General features: G+C 44.1%; 1 protein-coding gene across 5 annotated transcripts; it reads right to left on the bottom strand.

The window, feature by feature from the left end:
* Positions 1–10,641: 10,641 nt before the first annotated feature.
* Positions 10,642–17,776, bottom strand: Kcne3 (potassium voltage-gated channel subfamily E regulatory subunit 3). 5 transcript variants are annotated; one of them, XM_076938788.1, is made up of 3 exons: positions 17,616–17,776; positions 13,578–13,753; positions 10,642–11,381 (listed from the first exon to the last, which is right to left on the bottom strand). In XM_076938788.1, the coding sequence occupies exon 3, from the start codon at positions 11,339–11,341 to the stop codon at positions 11,024–11,026; it is 318 nt and encodes a 105-aa protein (XP_076794903.1). In that variant the 5' UTR covers positions 11,342–11,381; positions 13,578–13,753; positions 17,616–17,776; the 3' UTR covers positions 10,642–11,023. The 5 variants fall into 5 exon arrangements, with proteins under 5 accessions (XP_076794903.1, XP_076794904.1, XP_076794905.1 ...); XM_076938789.1 differs by lacking the exon at positions 17,616–17,776 and adding an exon at positions 17,139–17,601; XM_076938790.1 differs by lacking the exon at positions 13,578–13,753 and having other exon boundaries at positions 17,616–17,743.
* Positions 17,777–21,268: the final 3,492 nt, after the last annotated feature.

Genomic DNA, 21,268 nt, shown 5'->3' with positions numbered 1-21,268 from the left:
AAATCACACCTTAAGTCACACTCTTAAGTCTTGGCTCTAAATCACACCTTTAAGTTTCACACACCCAAGGGAAAATCCTGGGTATCTAAAACAAGATGTTATCAGAGTGTGCTCAGCTGTTGTAGGCTATTGTAAACAAGACTCTTGTCAAGGTATAAGGCTCAAGATGGCTGCAAGGATGATAGCTGCCTTCTGTTGGCTCCCCACATAGAGGACAAAGAAGAAACCCAGATCAAGGGCACAGAAAATACTTTCAACAAAATTATAAAAGAAAATTTCCCTAACTTAAAGAAGAAGATGCCTATCAAAATGCAAGAAGTATACAGAATGCCAAGTAAATTGGACCAGAAAAGAAAACTCTAATTGTAAATGATAGCTAAAACACTAAACCTACAGAACAAAGAAAGAATATTAAGAGCTGCAAGGGGAAAAGACCAAGTAACATATGAAGGCAGACCTATTAGATAAATAACACCTGACCTCTTAATGGAAATTCTAAAAGCCAGAAACTACAAACTCTATGAGATCATAGATGGCATCCCAGGATACTATACACAGAAAAACTTTTAATTAGAATATATGGAGAAAATAAGACATTCCATGATAAAAATAACTTATGCAATTCTAGTCACAAATCCAGCTAGAAGGTGCTAGAGGTGGGAGGTGCTAGAAGGAAAACTCCAACCTAATGATGTTAACCACACTAAAGAAAACAAAGAAATGAATAATTCTAGATCAGGAAATCAAAAAAGAAGAAATACATACACAATCACCACCACCACAACACCAAGAAAATATCAGGACTCAACAAACACTGATCATTGATATCTCTGAACATCAACAGCTTCAATTCACCCAATAAAAAGACACAGACTAACAGAACAAATCTAAACCCAGGATCTGTCCTTCCAGTTCATGCAAGGAACACATCTTACCATCAAGAATATATACATCATCTCAAAATAAAAGGTTGGAAAACATATTCCAAGCAAATGGAGCAAGCTAGTGTAGCCATTTTAATATCTGACAAAATTGACTTCAGACTACAGTTAATCCAGAAGAGATACAGAAGGATACAAAGGATACTATATATTCATCAAAGGAAAAATCCACCAAGCAGGCATTGTAATTCTGAACATCTATGCATCAAACACAAAGGCACAGACGTAAAAGAGACACTCCTACATCACCCCTCACACATTGATAGTGGGAAACTTCAACACTCCACTCTCACCATCCAGAAAAAACTAAACAGAGAAAGGCTGGAGATAACTGATGTTATAAAGCAAATGGACCTAACAGATATTTACAGAACATGTCACCAAACAAAAAAGAGTATACCTTCTTCTCAGCATCTTCCAGAACTTTCTCCAAAACTGACCACATACTCAGACATAAAGTAAGTCTTGACAGATACAAGAAAATTCAAATAACATCTTGCATTCTATCTGAGTAAGGCTGAATATCAACAACAGAAAGCTTACAGACTCACAGAAACTGAAGAACTGACTATTGGATGAAAAATAGGTTAAGACAGAAATAAAGAAAAATGAAGACTTTGTAGAATTGAATGAAAATGAATACACAATATACCCAAACTTATGGGACAAAATGAAGGCAGTTCAAGGAGGCAAAATCATAGCACTAAGTGCCTGTATTTAAAAAGGCTATAGAGTTCTCATACTGTAACATAACAGCACACTGAAAGCTCCTGGATAAGACAAAATCACACCCAAAGGGAGTAGACAGCAAGACATAATCAAACTTAGCGCTGAAATTAATAAAACAGAAACAAACAAATACAAAGAATCAATAAAACAGAGTTGCTTCTTTGAGAAAATCAGTAAGATTAGCAAGCCCTTATTCAAATTAAGTAAAAGGCAGAAAGAGAATATCCAAATTAACATAATCAGAAATGAAAAGGGGGGCATAGTTATAGACACTGAGGAAATTCAGAGAATTTTAAGAACACTCTTTTAAGAATCTGTATTCAAGCAAATTGAAAATTTAAAAGAAATGGATAATTTTTCTCAATATACATCCCTTACCAAAGTTAAATCAAGATCAGATAAGAAATTTAAACAGACCTATAACTGCTAAAGAAATAGAGATAGTCATTAAAAGTCTCACCACAACAACAAAAAGCCCAGGGTCAAATGGTTTTAGCACAGAATTCTACCAGCTTTTCAAAGAAGAGTTAATGCCAATATTCCTCAAATTATTCTACAAAATAATAGAAGCAGAAGGAACATTAACCAATTCTCTAACTACTTAAAGTACTTATGTAGTACTTAAAGTCTTAGCTAGAGCAATAAGACAGCTGAAGGAAATCAAGGAGATGCAAATTGGAAAGAAGTCTACGTATCTATTTGCAGGTGATATGGTAGTGTATATACATGGCTCTAAATATTCCACGGGAAAACTCTTACAACTGATAAACACTTTTCAGAAAAGTAGTTGGATAGATAATTAACTCATAAAATCAGTAGCCTACCTATGTATAAATGACAAATGGACTGAGAAAGAAATCAGGGAAACAAGCCTCAAATAATATAATATAAAAAAAAAAAAAATCTTGTGACAACTCCGTCTTAGTCAGGGTTTCTATTCCTGAACCAACATCATGACCAAGAAGCAAGTTGGGGAGGAAACGGTTTATTCAGCTTACATGTTGCTGTTCATCACCAAAGGAAGTCAGGACTGGAACTCAAGCAGGTCAGGAAGCAGGAGCTGATGCACAGTCCATGGAGGGATGTTACTTACTGGTTTGCTTCCCCTGGTTTGCTTAGCTTGCTTTCTTATAGAACCCAAGACTACCAGTCCAGGGATAGCACCACCCACAAGGAGCCCTCCCCGCTTGATCACTAATTGAGAAAATACCTTACATCTGGATCTCATGGAGGCATTTTCTCAACTGAAGCTCTTTTCTCTGTGATAACTCTAGCCTGTGTCAAGTTGACACAAAACCAGCTAGTACAAACTCTTAACTAAACAAGCAAAAATATCTGTAAGATAAAAACTTTTTAAGACAATGAAAAATATATCAGGATGAAAAGATCTCCCATACTCATGGATCAGTAGGATTAATATAGTAAATAGTCTCCTGACCAAAAACACAATCTGCAAAGTCAACGCAATTCCCATCAAAATTTCAACACAATTCTTCACAGATCTTGAAAGGACAATTTTCAGATTCATATGAAAAAAACAAAAACCCAGTATAGCTGAAACAAACCTGAAGAATAAAAAAAAAAAAACAAAACTGCTGGAGGTATCACATGTAGTGAGAATTTTGGTTTCTCTAAAAACACAAAAATGTTATGTGTTTACATTTTTGTTTTAATCCCAGATGTGGGATATGGGGATGTGTTAGATTGTCCACAGCATCTATGATTTGTCTCATGCTCTGTCAGGGATGTGATTTTGCCAAATAAAGATAGTTTATGTTTAGAATTCTGGAGATGTTTCAGAGGGAGTAAAATGCCAGAGCCCCAACAGGCAGAGGCGACTGCTAATTCCCCTGCTGCTGTGGTTTGTCAAGTGGTCATGAGCAAAGAGGTGGAGAAGAAGAAATTGGATATCCTGACATTGAAGATTGGACTTGCCCTAGAGAAAGTGATGCCCCTAATCATCAGGAAGTAGTCTAACAAGATTGACACTTCCTTTCCCTCTAGCCTTCTTTCTCTCCTACCTAGTGTTGAGGGCTTGGAGGGTTGAAGAAAGGTGGTAGGAAAAAGAACCCAATAAAGTAGCCAAAAGTCCAGTTACAATCAACATTCTCGATTTCAGAGTTGCACTAGCAATCTATAGTAGTAATAACTACACATGGTATTGGCACAAGAGCAGACATGATGTCAGATGGAATCAAACTGAAGACCTAGACATAAATCCGCACACCTATGCACACCTGATTTTTAATAAAGAAGCCAGAAATACACACTGGAAAAAAGACAGAATCTTCAACAAATAATGCTGGACAAACTGGACGGCTGCATATAGAAAAATCCAAATGGATCCATACTTATCATCCTGCACAGAACTCAATTCCAAATGGATCAAAGAACTCAGCATAAAACTGAATACACTGAACCTTACAGAAGAGAAAGTGGGGAATAACCTTGAACTCATTAGCACAAGAAAAGACTTTCTGAACATAACACCATAAACACAGGCACTAAGATCAACAACTAATAAATGGGGTCTCATAATACTGAGAAGCTTCTGGAAAGCAAAGGACACTGCCATTCAAACAAAGTGGCAGCCTACAAAATGGGAAAATATTTTGCCAACTACACATCCAATAGAGGGCCAATATCCAAAATATATAAACAACTCAAGAAACTAGGTATCACAGAAACAAATAATCCAGCTGAGCTCATGCTTACATTCTACTTTCTAGCATTTTCGGTACAGAAAGGTATTCTGCACACTACCAAATGAGAAATGCAAACACCAGCCCAGCCACAAGCTTTTTGATCTGCAATGGTATCTTACCTGTAAGATATATCCTAGGGCAAGGATAGTACAAAGCTTGGAGTAGCCAGCCAGTTGCTGATTAAAGCCTGTGGGAGCAGCCAATCGCTGATTTGACTTAAGGCCCACACCACAAGATGGAACCCATACCTGTCATTGCTTAGGTAACCAGGACCTGAGACTATCCCAGGGACTTAGTGGTAAACCAAATACTACTGTTCTAAAACAAACAAACAAACAAACAAACAAAAAACCCAAAACATAGCAATAAAATGACTCCTTAATGATATTCTGTTATACTCATAGATCAGTGCCTTGCTCAGCCATCATCAGAGAGTCTTCCTTCCGCATCAGATAAGAACAAATACCCACAGCTGGACATAATGCAGAGAGTGAGAGACCCTGGAACACTGGAAGCCATGGAAACCCTGGAGGACTGTCTTTGGTCCACTGAAGTTGCATTGAAGATACTCATCGTCCAACAGGTATACACCAGTCAGAAGAATCAACCCTCTGCTTTGATGTCCATTCCTCTGTATGACTTTGCAGTCATCACTGCCAGAGAGACTGGGAGGGGACTGGGAGAAGGCCAAACACAGGTCCCCATTACCCATTCATCTTCCAAGTTTTGTAGAATCCATCTCTCTCCCCTGTAATTCTTGGAGGGTTTCTCCCTTAGACAAGAAAACTCTTCTCCTTTAGAAATGTATACAATGGAGAAAGAAACCTTGAAGTATCTTGAAGGAAAACACTTCAAAAGACTAAATGTTTTTTCCAAGTAGAAATACATCTTTTTATTAACTCCACAACAAGAGAATTGATTGATTGGCTCAATTATATATCTTTCTCAAACTCTTCATCTTCTTCGACAGTTCCCATGACTACTTTCCCTGAGCCACTATATTTCACAACTGATGCTGTTATGTCAGCTCCTCGTGCAACCAGAGACACAGGCGGGGGAAGAGGGAGGGCACCACGGATTTCATTACCCATTCTCTTCAGTTTTTAGTTGAGAATCATAGCAACTGTTTGGAATTCCACATGTCCTATCATTACTATCCCCTTGGCAACCATGACTGTGACAGTTAGAAAAACAAAACAGACTTTGGGAATCTTGTGTAGAGATCCTTTGAGTGTATGTGATGGCACAGAGAGCATGGTGCTAAGGTGTTGAAACAGTTTAGGACACTCGTGTCCCTAGAATATGTAAAAAGTGAAAAAAAAAAATGACATAAATAATAAGCCAATACCCCCCCCCCACAAGAGTGTTGAGTGTCAGCATTTCTAAGGCAAAATTCTGTGCTGTGAAGGAACCGCTGCTCTATAGGGCTGCGCCATCTAGCGGCTAGTTCTTTCTATTCGGTGACCGCAAGGCTGTTAGCGTTGCTAGTCTCTCTTTGGTTTTTGTTTTTAGTTTGCTGGAACCAGTAACTGCCTGCTTCGCTATTATCACCCCATTCCCCTGTTCTAATGGACACCAGCTTTGGAACGGGCTCAGTGTTGATGCAGTTCTTAAGGAGAAATTGACTCCTTGGAAATTGAGAATTATGTACAGAAGGTTTTTGGGGGGAACACTCTGGGAAGATGGGAGGATAGAAGTAAGGAAGCAGGAGTGAGCACATGCAAAAGCTAACTCGAGTGTGGTTGTGATGGAAGCCTTGGCTGACCCTGGAGTTCTGGAACTGAGATGTCCCCTCAGAGCTATCCCAAGCTGAAGAGATGAGATTAGACCATCTTATCTATTAGTTCATCACTGGTTGTCAGAGGCCCCCAGGAAGAGGCATCCTTGGCTCATGGCACTGTGTACCAAAGGATGCAGTTGTTCATCACATACTAGCTTTCTTTCCTGCCTCTTTCCTCTTCACTAACCTCTGACTCGCTTACCCCCAGGAGCTCACTCTATGTCACGAGTTAACCACTGCTACAAATGTCTTCTCCGATTTCATCAGGCAGATCGTATTCAGGATCTTCAGTAGCACTTGAAAGAAGAATCTTTTTCTATACAGGGTTGGCTCTGAAAGCCTTGCTTTGTCTGCACCTCCTGGGCTTACACTGATATGTTAATATCACGATCCCAATGAGAACAGAGACCAGACTCATTGGTGCCATTGCAGGAGTCAGGGGGAGATCAAAATTCTCGAAGTCACATTCACAAAACAGACTTATTTATGTTCCTAAGGGTTCCATAATTGCCCTCCTCAAAGGCTCCAATTAAAGTAGCAACATTTATTTCTTCTGGCGACATTATAAGTGTTTTGATCTTGACCAATTGTGTCCAGAGAGAGAAGGGTAGATGCAAGACTACTAGCTGTCCACCAAGCTATGCTCTCTTATTCAAAATTAGTAGACTGGCTGGGACGTGAGTATCCAGACAGACCTCCTGGATTAGCTTCCCTTGCAGCCTGTTGAAGGATAAGCCCTTGTAAAAGGGCCTAAGCAAAGAAATGTATGCAGCTTTTGCCATGTGTGTTAGAGTAAACCTCTGGCCCTGGACTCCTATTCTCTGTTTCTCCTCACTAAGCACAAAAGCTGCAATCAGAAAGACTCTGAGGAATACATGTTAAAGCTGGTTGGAGTCAATGTCCTGGGTCACTGAGTAACAGAGCACAGCACCACCATCAGCCTACAGCGGTTACCACCCGGGGACCATACTTAATTGTGCCTCCTAATCAAGTCTTACTAATTCTTTCTTTAACTAATCCACTTACAGAAACATCCACGAGTACTTCCTTTTCCTCCTTTTTTGGTATATGCATGTACATGTTCACGTATATGCAGGTGGAGGCCAGGGGATAACTCTGGCTGCTGTTTCCCAGCCGTTTTTATGAGATAAAATCTCTTATTGGCCAGTGAGTCCCCGGGATCTACTTGTCTCCACTTCCCCAGTGCTGAAACTGCAAATACATGCCGCCATGCCCAGCCTCTTTCAAAGGCAAGCACTTCACTGACTGAGCTATCAGCCAGCATCCTTTCCCCTCTTTTTTGTATTTTGTTTGTTTTTTAAGACAGGGTTTCTCTGTGTAGCCCTGGCTGTTCTGGAACTCACTCTGTAAACCAGGCTGACCTCTAACTCACAGAAATCCACCTTCTTCTACCTCCTCAGTGCTGGGAATAAAGGCATATGCCACCACCGCCTGGCTTCTTTTTCTCTTTTGGCCTTCACATTAGTATCTGTCCCTCCTATTTTCTGGTACTTAACTTTTTGGTTTATTACTTCTATTTAATGCTATTGTGTTCTTGCTTTTTTATTTCATGTGTCCTTCCCCTCGTCCCTGTTCCTATAACCAAGGCTGGCTTTGAACTTTCTAAGTAGCTGTGGGTGGTCTTGAACTCCTAATCCTCCTACCTTACCTCCCAAGTGCTAGGATTGCAAGCATGGACCATCCCACCCAATTTCTATCTTGTCTCTTAAACTTGAAGGCTCTCTTAAGATGGAACATTCTGCTCCTGTTTCCCAGCTAGCACAGCTGTGATGGATGCTGATGAAGTCCTGTGAAAACTCTTCCTCTTCAGGGAGTAATTCTATCATCAGCTTACCTCTTCCCCCTTCCCAAAGTCTGGCCCTCAAGCAAATGTGAGCGTGCTTGGGTGTTGGAGGGAGTACCCTTCTAATCACCAGCAGGCCCAACATGCTAGAAAAGGAGAGCCATGAAAGGTAGAACTAACTTGGTGGCAAACCTCACACCCTTTCCTAAGAACTACCCTGTTGCTAATTCAACCAAGAGTACATCCCGGTAAGCTTGTTTTTCACTGTGCTCTCCTGCAGCAGCTCATGGCTGCTGGCCCCTCTCCACAGAACTGTCCTCCGCTGACCAGAACCCCCTCACCTCTTCCTCTAGTCTTTCTGAGCCATGTGACTTACAATGAACTGACGAGTTTAGGGGTACAAAAGTTCCCTTACCTCAAAAGAGTGTATGTTTTGCAGATATTTTATGTTCCAGCCATGTATGACAGTTCCCTGTGCATCAGACCAAGGCTAAACACACCCTGACATGCACCTTGCTAGGCTCTTTCTGTGCCTTGTGTGTTTTTCCTGCTGGGCATCCCTCACCAGGAAACATCGGTCTTGGGTTCTCCTTCCAGCATCACCGGCCTCAATCCTTTGCTCTCAAAATGACTTTCTCAATTAGTTCTGGGGAATTTCAGATCTGGCCTGTGCACACCACAGGCATGATTGAATGGTGTGTTCTGAAAACACTTGGTCAACCATAAGTGAAATAGTTTTTTGAAATAATTATAGGAGATACCTGCTATGCTATACTATTGTGAGATATTAACACCTGGATTAAAGACATGTGATTTCATAGGCTGGCATCTGCTGTGCAGCAGATGCCCTCAGAGATTGCTTACTTACTTATGTAGCACAGCATGCTTTGGCAATGCTTACTGTAAAGTATGCATGCAATAAATATATCTGGGTCATAAATGAGTCTCAAATTTTGCTTTGAATGTCAAGATGATGTTCTACAATTTGGCCAGCAGGGGTCAGAAAGAATGTAGACAAAGATCTGATGATCTGACTCACGTCACTATCACAGGACAGTTCCCTCACAGTTGGTCTGGGGTCAGTGTGACAGAGGGCTGAGAGAAGTGCCTTCATCAAAGGATATTAAAATGTTAAATCTACTCTTTAGAATTCTAGAATTTTGTTTAATCTGACCCCCAATAGTGAGACATACAGCATTCCTAGTTTGTGAATTCAGACATAGTTCCTGGCCTGAGACCCCTTGAGTTGCCTCATCTCTGCAGGGCCTGTCTGGGCCATGAGCTATGCTATATTCATAACCTCCCCTGTGCTTGTGTTAATATACATGGGGTTGCTGTAACTTGTAAGTAAAGGAACCAGAATTATCCCAATTCTCCTGCTGAGTGTGTGTGCTGAGCCTCCTCTGCAAACACAGACACTGGAGTCAGAGAGCAACCACACAGAGCCAGTTTTGTTCCTTCTTCCCAGGTTCTAAGAACAGTGTGTCCGAATGCCTCTGCTCCAAGCTCTCCTCGTCTTACCTTCTCCATTTAGTCTGCCGGTTTCTTCTGCATTTCAAAGCTCAGTTCTCTGACTCGAGGGACATACATTTCTGTATTTATTATATGTAAGTGCACTGTCGCTGTCTTCAGACACCATATGAGGGCATCAGATCTCATTACAGATGGTTGTGAGCCACCATGTGGTTACTGGGATTTGAACTCATGAAGGGCAGCCGATGCTCTTAACGGCTGAGCCATCTTACCAGCCCACATACTGGCTTTCTCTTCCTGACTTGTTCAGTTCACTTTCCTATATACCCCAGTCCACTACCCAAGGTACTCACAGTGGGCTGGGCCCTTCCACATTTAATCATCAATCAAGAAAATATCCTACAGGCCAGAATGATGGGGGCATTTTCTCAGTCGAGGTTCCCTCTCCTCAGATGACTCTAGATTGGGTCAAGTTGACAAAACCAAAGCCAAAACAAACAAAAAACTGCTAACCAGCATAACCAGCTAACGTTTATACCACTTTAAAAGTAAGATGCCAACTGGCTCTCCCATTGAACCAAAGCTGTTACACACTGTATCTTTAAACATGGCCATCTTCTAGGTGTATCAACAATCTCCTAGAAGCAAGTTTCATGTTGTTATTAAAACTTTTCTCACAGAATCCAGAGTAGAAGCTACACCTGAGGTAGTGAAGTCCCTGGGATTGGGGCCGTAACTGGGAAGGCACAGTGACAAGGCTCAAGAAGCATATGGCCATGTCACTAAAGAGTGTAATGCTCATGACTCTGTGCTTTGCCATCTGTCTTAAGTTCCAGGAAGTGCCCGAGCAATGCATTAACACAGTGACATGTCTTTGGTAATATTTGTAAAAGTAAGATCCTTCTTAACAGCCCTCCCCCCCACCAAGTCCCTACCAAGTAGGGCTTGTCTAGGCTGGTCTTGAACTCCTGAACTCAAAGGCTCCTCCCCACTCAGCTCTTGAGCACTATGATGATAGGCAAGCATTGTTGTGCTTGGCTGAATGTTCTCCTGGCCTGGATCTTATCCCACATGGGATTGAAAAGTCCTAGGAGAAAGTACCAGAGTTCTTGGATTCCAGTCACGGGACTTATTCTGTTTTCTTGGCAGATGAGGCAAAACCCACAAATGTTAAGAGTATTTAAAGAATAAAATATGAATCAATACAAATAAGTAGCATTCTCAGTTTTATCAAGGTTTCTCAGTTGAAGATCATACATTAAACAATTATATATCCAGAGCATCTTCCTGTCCCATTTCCCTTCACCACAGCTTCCTCCTCTACTCGCTGGTTGTCCATACTTCTATATATGTGTTCATGGGCTCCAAGTTTATAATGTGTATCTGTGTCTGGAAAAATGTCTCATCCACGAGACCAGGCCAATCAGCCTCTCTTCCCTGGTCCTGGTGATGACCTAACTATCTCACCAATTTCTTGTTGATCTTATATAGATAGAGACACCATGGCTTGATAGGGTCGAGAGGAGTTCCGGAGGCCTAAGAAGACAATCCTCAGGCATCATAATCTTTCATTGTCCTCAGGCACCTCACATCAGATCATAGACACACGGTTCTTGATATACACATGATAGGGGTCACTACGTTTGTCCACTTTGCGTGAACGGGTATATCCCAGGATGAGACTGCCCACAGTGACAGCAAATAGGAACATGACAAAGAGAATATACATGTAGGAGTTGTCATTACGACCAGGAAGGCTAGCCTGACGATCCTCAGTTTGATTGTCTGGCCCTGGTCCTGGTCCTGGCCCAGGCCGGCAGAGCAAGTGACTGTGAAGGGTTGTGTTCAGAGCCTTCAGCACAGCATGGAGGCTCTTGTACCAGGTCTCAGTCCCATTGGAAGTCTCCATAGCAACAGAAATTGAGGTATGGGAAGAGCTGGAATGTGATCTGATGATGAGAGAAGAAAGAGAAAGGGCGGCTCTGTTACCCACGGCCATGAACAACTTCCCCACTTTGCATACCTAGGCTAGAGCCATGATACTACCGTCTCTTCTCCATTCTTCTGGTCCATCTTTTCCAAGAGGCCTCAGGCTCAGTGCCAAGTGGGATTTCCTCTCTGCTGTATCTGAGCAATTACAAAAGCATCCCACAGTGTATGTGGAATAATCTTTCCTGGCCATTAAGAGCCATGTTATTCTCTTTTTTTCTTGGATTGTATAAATTCATTAGACTTTAGGCCTCAAGAACTTTAGGAATTATTTAATCTAAATCCTCCCATTTTATACACAGGGAAACTGAGACCCCCAAACAAATAAGTACCTTGTTCTTGATTAGGGAGTAGTAAATCCTGTTTGTCTATTTTCAGGAGACCTTAATAGGCCAAACAACCATAATTCAATGTCTGATTCCAAAGCTCTCATCTGCCTAGGTAGAACTGTCAACAATCGCTATTATTACCTATGTACACCAAACATTATTATTATCTATCAGGTGTTTCCCCCATAGTTCTAATGGTGATAAATACTTATAATGACTTGATGAATAATTTGGGGAACAGAATAATAGAGCAGCACTCCACTGGCTCCCAATACTGGCCTGCATTCCATGAAAGGCCTTTGAGGTCCTCTACCATTCGGTACTTGTACCCTTGTCTGGATCAAGGAAGGAAAATAATACAGACTTCCTGAATTAAAATGTAAGAAGCAAGAAGTCTGAGTTTTCCTTTACGTGGGCCAGTGGCAAGCAGGAACACCACAGTGAAATTAATGACTCAATGACTCACTTAGCCGGTCATTATTTACCTGGATCAGGGTCTGTGCCCACATCTTGAGGAGGCTCAAACCCAGTCCTCACACTCAGTGGTTCACTGCCAACCTGCTATGATGCAATCGACAATCCAGGAGCTGCTTAAAGTGATTAACACCGACCAAGGTTTAGACTATCTTCCCTGGAATGGAGTTATTTGAACTGGACCTTGAACTGTTCTAAGATGTAGAGAAGGGAAGAGTGGTAAAGAGATAGGCAAAGGTACACAAGACAGTACATGAAACTTCTATAGGAATGGAAGATATTATAAAGAGGGCAGAATGTTAGATGGGCAGAAGGAGAAGACAGGACATGGGATGGAAGAACCCAGTGGGGCCAAGTGCTAGGGACTGTGAGTGTCATGCCAGGTGTTGGAACCTGATCTGCTAGTTGGCTTTAAAGATGCTGCGACATTTCAAGAGGGTAAAAGAGCAGATCTGTGTTTAGAAATAATCATCCAGTTACAAAGTGACCTGGAGCAGGTAAGAGTTGAGGCAGTCCAGTAACAGGGGTCTTAAGACATTTAGGAACAGGATGCTGGGTACTGGACCAGGACAGACATGACAGAGTGGGAGCAGGGCTGTCCCTGAGACATGAGAGGGATTTAGGAAGAGAATGACTGACATGAGGGTTGACAGAGGAAAGGCTGTAACTAAATTTACAGATAGACACAGACAAACAGCACGAATCTAGAAAAGCCCACTGGAGGGAAGTTAGAAGTCATGACAGGTGAGCCTTCTTTTACCTATCAAAAAAAGATTGTCGCCAGGCAGTGGTGATGCACGCCTTTAATCCCAGCACTTGGGAAGCAGAGGCAGGCGGACATCTGAGTTTGAGGCCAGCCTGGTCTACAGAGTGAGTTCCAGGACAGCCAGGGCTACACAGAGAAACCCTGTCTAAAAAAAAAAAAAAAAAAAAAAAAAAAAAAAAGAGAGAGAGAGAGAGAGAGAGAGAGAGAGAGAGAGAGAGATTGTCAGTGGGAGTTAGTTGTTTAACCATGAGTATGAAGTTTCTGTTGCAACATGCAAGCAGGGTTCTAGAGATTTATGCCATGGCCATGTGAAGACGAGTAACACTACTTAGCTGAACACTCATACGGTTGAGAGGGCAGGTTTGGGGTTATGCATTTTTAACTATAACTAAGAAGACTGTCATCCCTGACCTGCTTCCCAAGCTTGCAGGAAGAATGCACTCTTTTCCTGCGTTGGAGAGGATTAATGTGCTTTTCGTTTTGTAAGGCAAATGTATGTGCTCAGCTTTTTGGAAACTGGAGGCATCCACACAAGCAAGGTAAACTCTCCCTGCTCCTGGTCAGTGTTCCTTGGCAAGGGTTCTTACTTGGCACAACACAGGAAAGATAACACGGATCTGGAGAACTCATCAAACAGTTTGAAGACTCTGAGACATCTTTGAGGATCTCTTTGGGGATATCCCAAGGTTCTTCAGTTCCTTGCAGGATGCATCTGGGTGCAGCCAGAGTCTTGATGTTGAGAGGAAAGGACCAGAGCTGGAAACTGGGGAGGAGGCAGAAGAGGAAGAAGAGAAAGGAACCAGAGACACAATCCTCAGAACCAAGGGTGGATCGTCCAGTTTCCTAAGGTGCGCAAGCATCTTTTGTGAGTTCTGACCCCACCCCTACTCCTCTTCCCTTCCTGTAACAGCTGGCTCAAGCCAGCCTAGAGTTGTAGTTACAGAACTATGCAGTGGCCAAGCGACATCAGATTGCTGTCTCCCCATTCCAGGCTCACAGCATCTTAATCAACTGGCTTTGTGACAATGGAACAACCTAAAACCCTTCCCTTCTTCCAGAGTGCTGGTACCTCAGTAGGAGCCTTTTAGAATTCCAAGGTAAAATGGCAGCTTGCAATTTCACAGAAATGAGGTATTACTAATCAAATCTGTTTGGACAGACAGCATATGGCTGTGTCCCAGCGAGCTGTCGGGATGGCTCTGGAAGTAAAGGTACTTACTGCTGAACTTGATGGCCTGAGTTTGATCCTGCAGTCTACATGGCAGAAAGAGAGAGCCAACTCCTGAAAAACTGTCCTCTGACCTCCACATGCACACACACCCCAATAAATGTAATAAAATAATGAAAATGAATGTGTCCTAGAATTAACTCTCTGTAGCATGGCTTTGTCATGAAGAGTAAAGAGCATTATGTAAGGTTTGGCTGTAAATCCCATAGAGAGAAGTGGTAATTTGTGTAGCACAGGAGCTGGACAGGCCTTCAGAGTCCACCAAGGCTAAATGTCCTCATTTTTACAGTCTTACAGTAAAGAAAACGGAAGCCTAAGCAGCTCAGCTGTCTTGGTCCCGCTGCTATTTGTGTGACCCTGGCATGTGATTCCTTTTTTTTTTTTTTTTTTTTTTTTTTTTTTTTTTTAAATCTCAGCTTCTATCTGCATCTGTAAAATGAAATGAAAGGGTCATGGTCAGCTCAAATAGCCTGTGACATTATGAATCACAGAACCATGTTGTGGGATCTTGGGAGACTGGGTTGGCTAGTGGAGGCAGCCCTTGGGTAGCCTTCTAGAGGACTTCAACCCAAGACAGAGAAGATACAGACTCTTCCCAGCAGGCTAAGATATTTCTGAGTCTGAGGATTGACTTACACCTGACATTACAGCCTAGGTAAGGTGAGATCAATCCACTTGCTCCTTTTTCCTCCTGGCCTCTTATCTGCAAGAGTGGTCTGGCCCGGGGAAAGAGACAGACTGTGCGGGAAGTTGGGGTGAGAGGCAAGTGAAGGACAGGGTGGAATTCATGAGTGAAATCAAACAAACTATCACTCATCAGACCTTCCTGTCTAGGCCTCTCAGACCACAGAGGTCATAATACATAACATAGTACATAGTGCTGGGTTGGGGTGGGGACAAGATGGCAGGTGCTAGGCATCCTGTTGGTGTAAGGAGAAGCAGAGAGCTGAAGAAGGGACAGACTGGTTGCCTGTGACCTGCCTCTTGGTTCCGAGGGCACAAACAGAAACACTGGGTGTTTTGCTTCTCTTCTTTGAGTCCCTGGGTTTCCAGCTCCTGGAAAGTCATTGAATATCAAGTTTCCAGGATGGAAGAAGCAGAACCCTGTTGTAGAGAGGCCTTTGGGTGAAATGGACAATGGGCTAGCTCAGAAAGAAGGCTAACAGCTACTGAGCAAACTGGAAACAAATAAACAAGAAAAACTAAGGATTGTCGAACTCCTCTAGATGCGACCCTGCCTTGGCTCTGTCTCCCTGTGGCTCTCCCAATGGCTGTGACCATGACAATGAGCTCCAGGCCATGAGCTCGTCTGAGCTCATTGGACAGTCCTTGCACTCCCACCGCTCCTCTTTTCTCAAGCAGGAATTCTTTTGCACTTTCCATCTACTGGGCAAATGCATTCTTCAAGAGCCTGCTCTGTGCTACCTGTTTAGAGCCTTTCCAGAGACACCCCTCCCCTACTCAGTGACTAGTTTCTCCTCTTGTTTGTTACCAGAGTGCCTGCAAAACAGCCTCATTAGAGAACTGTGCCGTTTGGAATCTGTGCCTGAGTATAGATATGGGCCCAGTGTGTCCTTGCACATATGCTTGGAGGTTTCAGGGCAGGGGCCTGGGCCTCATGCATTTCTTTATTCTTTAGGCCTGTTTACATGGTGATCATCAAAGAGAACAGGTGACTCAATCCCTCTCCTATAAGACAGTACCCTCCCCAACTCATCCCCCAACAGATTCATGGAAACAGCTTTCAATGTTTTAGTAGAAAACCAAAGTAGGAAAGACTCCAAGTTAGACCAAGACAGACTGCTTAGATAAATAAAGAGGAGGCCCCTTGAACAGGTGGCATGCATAGGTCAAGAGAGGGAAATTCTGAGCCTCCTTTGGAAACCCAGACACTTCCCACGTCTAATCTGAGCCCTTTTATTCAAAGGGCAAACATTCTTGGCCCCCAAACAGTGGTAAACGGTTTTGCAATGCTCTTCCCTGTGTACCTTACTGAAGGTGTGGCCATCCACACCCACAAACGGCACACAGACAACCCAAGTTTCAGTCTGTGATCTCGCCTTTCAAGAGTGCCTTTCATGATCCCAGTCCTGGCTGTGCGTCTGGCTATGTGACCTTGAATACTGAGTTTATTTCCTCTGAACCATATCTATAAGATGTAATTACCAGTGCCCAGCTCACCTCGTGAGAACTGGAAGAGACAACAGGCAGGAACGTGTTTTAGAAAGAACAGGCATGAGAATGTTACTGGGAAGCCTGCTCACGTTAGCAGTCCATGGCTCAGTTCACCTCTTTTTACAAAGAGCAGTCATCCCACGTGCCTGCCCCCTGCCGTCCCCTCCCACCACCCTAGATACCAGGGGCTTGCCTCCTCCATCAAGTCCCACACTTTTTGATGAATCCTGCAGCCCCGTGCCATTTACAAGTGTCTTCTGTCCTATGAGAATTAAACATGCCCTGAGGAGTTTGAACTGAAGAAAGTTGCTAGTCGGTTTTCATCTTCGAGAGTTACCAGACTTTAAAGGCAGTTTTTAATGCCTCCAGCATAGCACTCCCTCCGTTTGGAATTGACAAAGTGGTTGAGTGCCAGAGAGGATGAGTTTATTCAATATCTGTATGTGAAATAGAGTCCTGGGCTAGGAGTAAGGAAACACTGGTTCTAATTCAACATGGCCCCTGGTGATAAGATTATCCTGGGGCCTCAGTTTCCTTCCATGCAAATTAATAAGGAGCGGGAGGCAGAGATTAGGATTTTGCTTCCCGGGCTCTAACACACTGGCTGAGACACCTCCCAAACATTCCTCTTTGCCCTAATGTGGATTACATGGGGACAACTGGAGCAGGAGACCCATTTTACAGGTGGTGACCTAAGAAAGCACAAGGCACAGAGCCATGGTTGACCTGCTCTAGTTTACACTACCTGAAAACTAGAACTCAAGACTCCTGACTTCCAACCTGGACCTGCTACTAGCAGCAGAAGATGCTTCAGCCAGTCTGGGGATTTCCGAGGATCTGGTCGCAGAGGGCTGGTCACAGTAGAATGGGCATGCAGTTCTGCAGAGCCCCCGGCTTTGGTGGAGCAAGAAGACTGACTCCTGGAATGTTACTTCCGTGCAAGTCCCGCTGCAAACCTGTAAGTGTTCTCTTATCGGTTAGGAGAGGAGGAGCTTTTGCTACCTGGAGGGAAGCCTGGGAGAACGACTTCGAACCACACGCGACTTTCCGTGCGCAGCCAAATTCCCTGTTTCCTGGGAATACCTGCATTTCTCCCTGGGGAAGATCCACTCTGTGTTTTAGTAGCACCCCACATCGGGTCCTCCCTCTCAAGTAAAACACCGAACCCCCTGCACCTCTTGCCCGGACTATGGATAGCTTTTCCAACCCTGTGGCGCCTTACCTGCCTCTGCGATCTGACTCTGGTGAGCGCTGCAATGATGCCCAGCGGCGGCGCTCTGTGCGTACAGCTCTGCACTCAAGCTGGCTCTAGGCTCCCTTTTCCTTCCCAGGGTGTCCCTCCTCTGGCCCCGCCCTGCTTTAGCACACCAGCTTCAGTGCTGGCTGGCTTGGGGCGCCTCCGCCCAGCTCCTTGGCCTCACCCGGTTGTGGGGAACCACCTGCTTCCTGGATCCCAGACAGAATTTTTCTCGTTTGTGTCTCTATGTCTCAGCCAACCTAGCGAAAAGCTGATCTCCACAAACCCAGACCAAGCGCCAGGCTTTGGTGGAGTCGGGCGTGGCGCCTGTGTAGCTGTGTGGCACTGGGCAGCTCCTCTCCGGGGCCTTGGTTTCCTCTCTGTGGGTACCACCATTCCTGCACGCGTTCTTCACGGGCTTATGGTAGGGTCAGAAGTGTTTTCAGAATCCAAAGTACCAAAACCAGAATAGCCAAAGAAAGCATCTGATTCTAACTAACACAAACCCCGTTTTCAGTTTGCAGACGCCCAAATTGGGGAGGTGACTTATCTACACTCAGCAAGCAAGTCAGTGGCAGAGTTCAGGCTCATAATCCACTGTACTCCAGCAGGCGCCTCCCCCCTCAGTCGTCCCTCACACGCCACTTCTTAACTGGTGTCTGTCCCAGAACACTTGTTTTCCAGCCACTGGGTCCGCATTCAAATTGTTTCTGATGATAGACCACATAGAAGAGAAGCTGACAAGTGTCATTTTCCTGTTGATGACAGAAACAGGGACCAGCCTCTCAGGGACTCTGTAGCAACCACTTATCCAAGCTGTCTTCACTAGCGGAGGTCACGCGATGAACTCATTCTGATGCGCTCCCTCACACCCTGGCAAAGATCTGTTGCAGTATTTCCAAGGTGGGTAATCTCAGTCACAGAATTTCCGGATATGATTATCTATTAAGTGCTTAGGGAAAAACCAAGATGTGCCACATGGAAGGCGTTTTGTGCATAATTGCTAATCTCCTTCAAAACACATCATTGTTGTGTTGTTTCTGTGCAACGCGTTTCTATCCAGCCGGTCCTCCCTAAACTGGAAACCGCCTTTCAGAGCAGACAGTCATCCTGATCACCTCCGTGTGTGCTGCTTCCAGTCTACACGCCGCCGAGGACCATGGGTTCCTCCTGGGAGGTTCTGATTCAGAAGATCTGGAGTGGGGCCCAGAAATCAGCATTTTTAAAAATAAGAGTCCAGCCTGGGGATGACAGGGCATGCCTCTAATCTCAGTGCTGAGCTGGCAGAGGCAGGCAGATCTCTGTGAATTTGAGACCAGCTAGGTCTACAGAGTGAATTTCAGAACAGCCAGGGCTACCTGGAGAAACCCTAGCTCAAAAAACACACAAACAAACAAAGAGAAAAGAAAGGAAAAAAAAAAAGAAAGAAAGAAAAAAAAAGATTCTCAGTCTCCCAATGATGCTTAAGACTAGCCTTGAGGGCGAAAGGCACACATGTGGAACAATAGGCCATACAGCTGGGCAAAATAATCTTAGATAGAAAATAAAATAAATAAATCTGAAAAAAAAAGAATTTAAGACTAGCCTTGGGTAAAGGGTGGTGGTGACCCACTCAGGAGGCAGAGGCAGACAGAACTCTGAGTTCAAAGCCAGCCTGGTCTACACAGAGGGAGTTTTAGGACAGCCAGGGTTATACAAAGAAACCTTATCATTAAAACAAAACAAACCAAACAAACAAACAAAAGACTAGCTTTGGTTCAGTCAAGGTCCTCTGCCTTTCCCTAGTTCAGGAAAAACCTTGCATTCTTGACCACGGGGGAGCAACTAACTGCCCATATCAGAAGTGCTCCGAGGACACAGATGATCTGTTCCAATAACATTTCAGAATCCGAGATTCTGATTCATACCATCTTAAGAGTTCTAGAGTCATTTAGCATAGAACCTAAGTGAGAAGGACTCACAGCTCTCCAGTCAGTCCCGCCTAAGTGAATCCTCTGTAGTTCATGTTGACATGAGGCTGTTCAGCTTCACCCATTTGCACAGCGTGGAAGTGCATTGTCTCGAAAGCAGGAAAGTGGCTCTGGTTGTCAGGATCTCTGTCTTCACATCTCAGACTGCCTCCTTCTGCCCTTCGGTCCTTGTGCCCACTGGGAACATGAAATATTAGCCTAATCATTCTTTCAGAGAAGGCAGCTGAGCAAGGAGCTGTTGGAAATGACCCGAGGGGCCTCATTCCCTCCCCCCCCTCCCCCGCTGTGCTTCGAAGGCTTCCTAGGAGGCTGGATGGAATGATGGGCACAGGCATTTGGGATGTGTGCAATAAAGGCATTGTTCCTTTGATAAGAAAGGGAGCAGAGTGTCTGCTCCTGAGGAGCCTGTGAGAGGAACTCCCTCATCCACAGAGTCTTCACGTTAGGATGGAGAGTATGAAGGAGAGGAGTGGAGATGGAGGCTAGGGGGAAAGACTCACTTAGAGATATACCACCTTCAAGTCTTAGCTTCAATGCCCCTTTCTTGTGGAGTTCTTTCTTAACCACCCTATTTCCAAATTTGTTCTTATACTCCCTAAGACACTTCTGTTTTGCTTGTCAATAGCACTTTCTATCACATGGGTTCCGGGGCCTTGAACTCGGGTCCTCAGATCTGGTGTGAGTGACCTTACTTGCTGAGCCATCTCACTGGCTCTCTTGCTTTCGTTTTCTAATCTATTGCTAGTGTTTTGACTATATCCTCAGCTGAGGCTCCATCTCCCCATTGACACCCTCCCTCATGAGGCCTAAGGGGGGCAATGAGCCCAGAATACTTTAACCAAACACACGCCCGCCCCACCATGGCTGCTTACTCCCTTGACCATCTCTGAACGGAGCCTTCTCCGTTACTGGTATTACATAGGACTGCTTCCGAGGCCCATTTTGGTGATGGCACAGTACTTCCCTTTTAACACAGTGTTTTCCATTCTGGGTATGATTTATTTGTCTACTTTAACTCCAGGCCTGACACAGAAGAAGTCTTTGAGTATACCAAGCTGTTCCCAGAACCAAATCTAGCACAGCGCAGACTGTAAGATGAATTTGTTGAACAAAATAAGCGAATGATTGAATGACATTGAACCGTGTTTATGGGCATGGAAATCATTTGGCATTGTGTTCTCAAGGAAAACCATCCAAGATGGAACCTAAGAAAGCCGGGCAGGACAGCAGGGAGCTTTTCAGCCTTTAGGCTAACTCCTCTAAGCATCAGATTCCCAAGTCTAACAACCCACTTGTCTCCAAGTGACATGCTGAGACTGGAGCCCTGGCTCTGTCTCTCAGTAAAGACCCCCATTATCTATCCAGGTCTCCTCTCTTTGTGGATCTCAATCCAGCTTTCAGTCTATCTGTGGCTCACTTTGGGGTGCCTTCCCCATCAGACGGTAAACTCGGAGAGCAGAATCCAGATGTGTATTTTTTCCAGTTTTCCCAGCGTGGCTAGTACAGGGAAGGGAAGGCTGAAGAAGGGGAGCATGGATGGGGTCTATCAACAGTTGAGAGGCCTGGTGCTTGGCCAGGGGAAATAATGAATCGGAAGAGATTGGGTGATTGCATCAAGTTATTGATACCCATTCCTCAACAATCCAGACTTGAATTAACCCTTGGACC

This window comes from Arvicanthis niloticus, chromosome 1 (genome assembly GCF_011762505.2).
Source record: "Arvicanthis niloticus isolate mArvNil1 chromosome 1, mArvNil1.pat.X, whole genome shotgun sequence".
Lineage (NCBI taxonomy): Eukaryota > Metazoa > Chordata > Mammalia > Rodentia > Muridae > Arvicanthis > Arvicanthis niloticus.
Note: the sequence above shows the minus strand (reverse complement) of the source record. Positions and strands in the feature narration are given on the sequence as shown.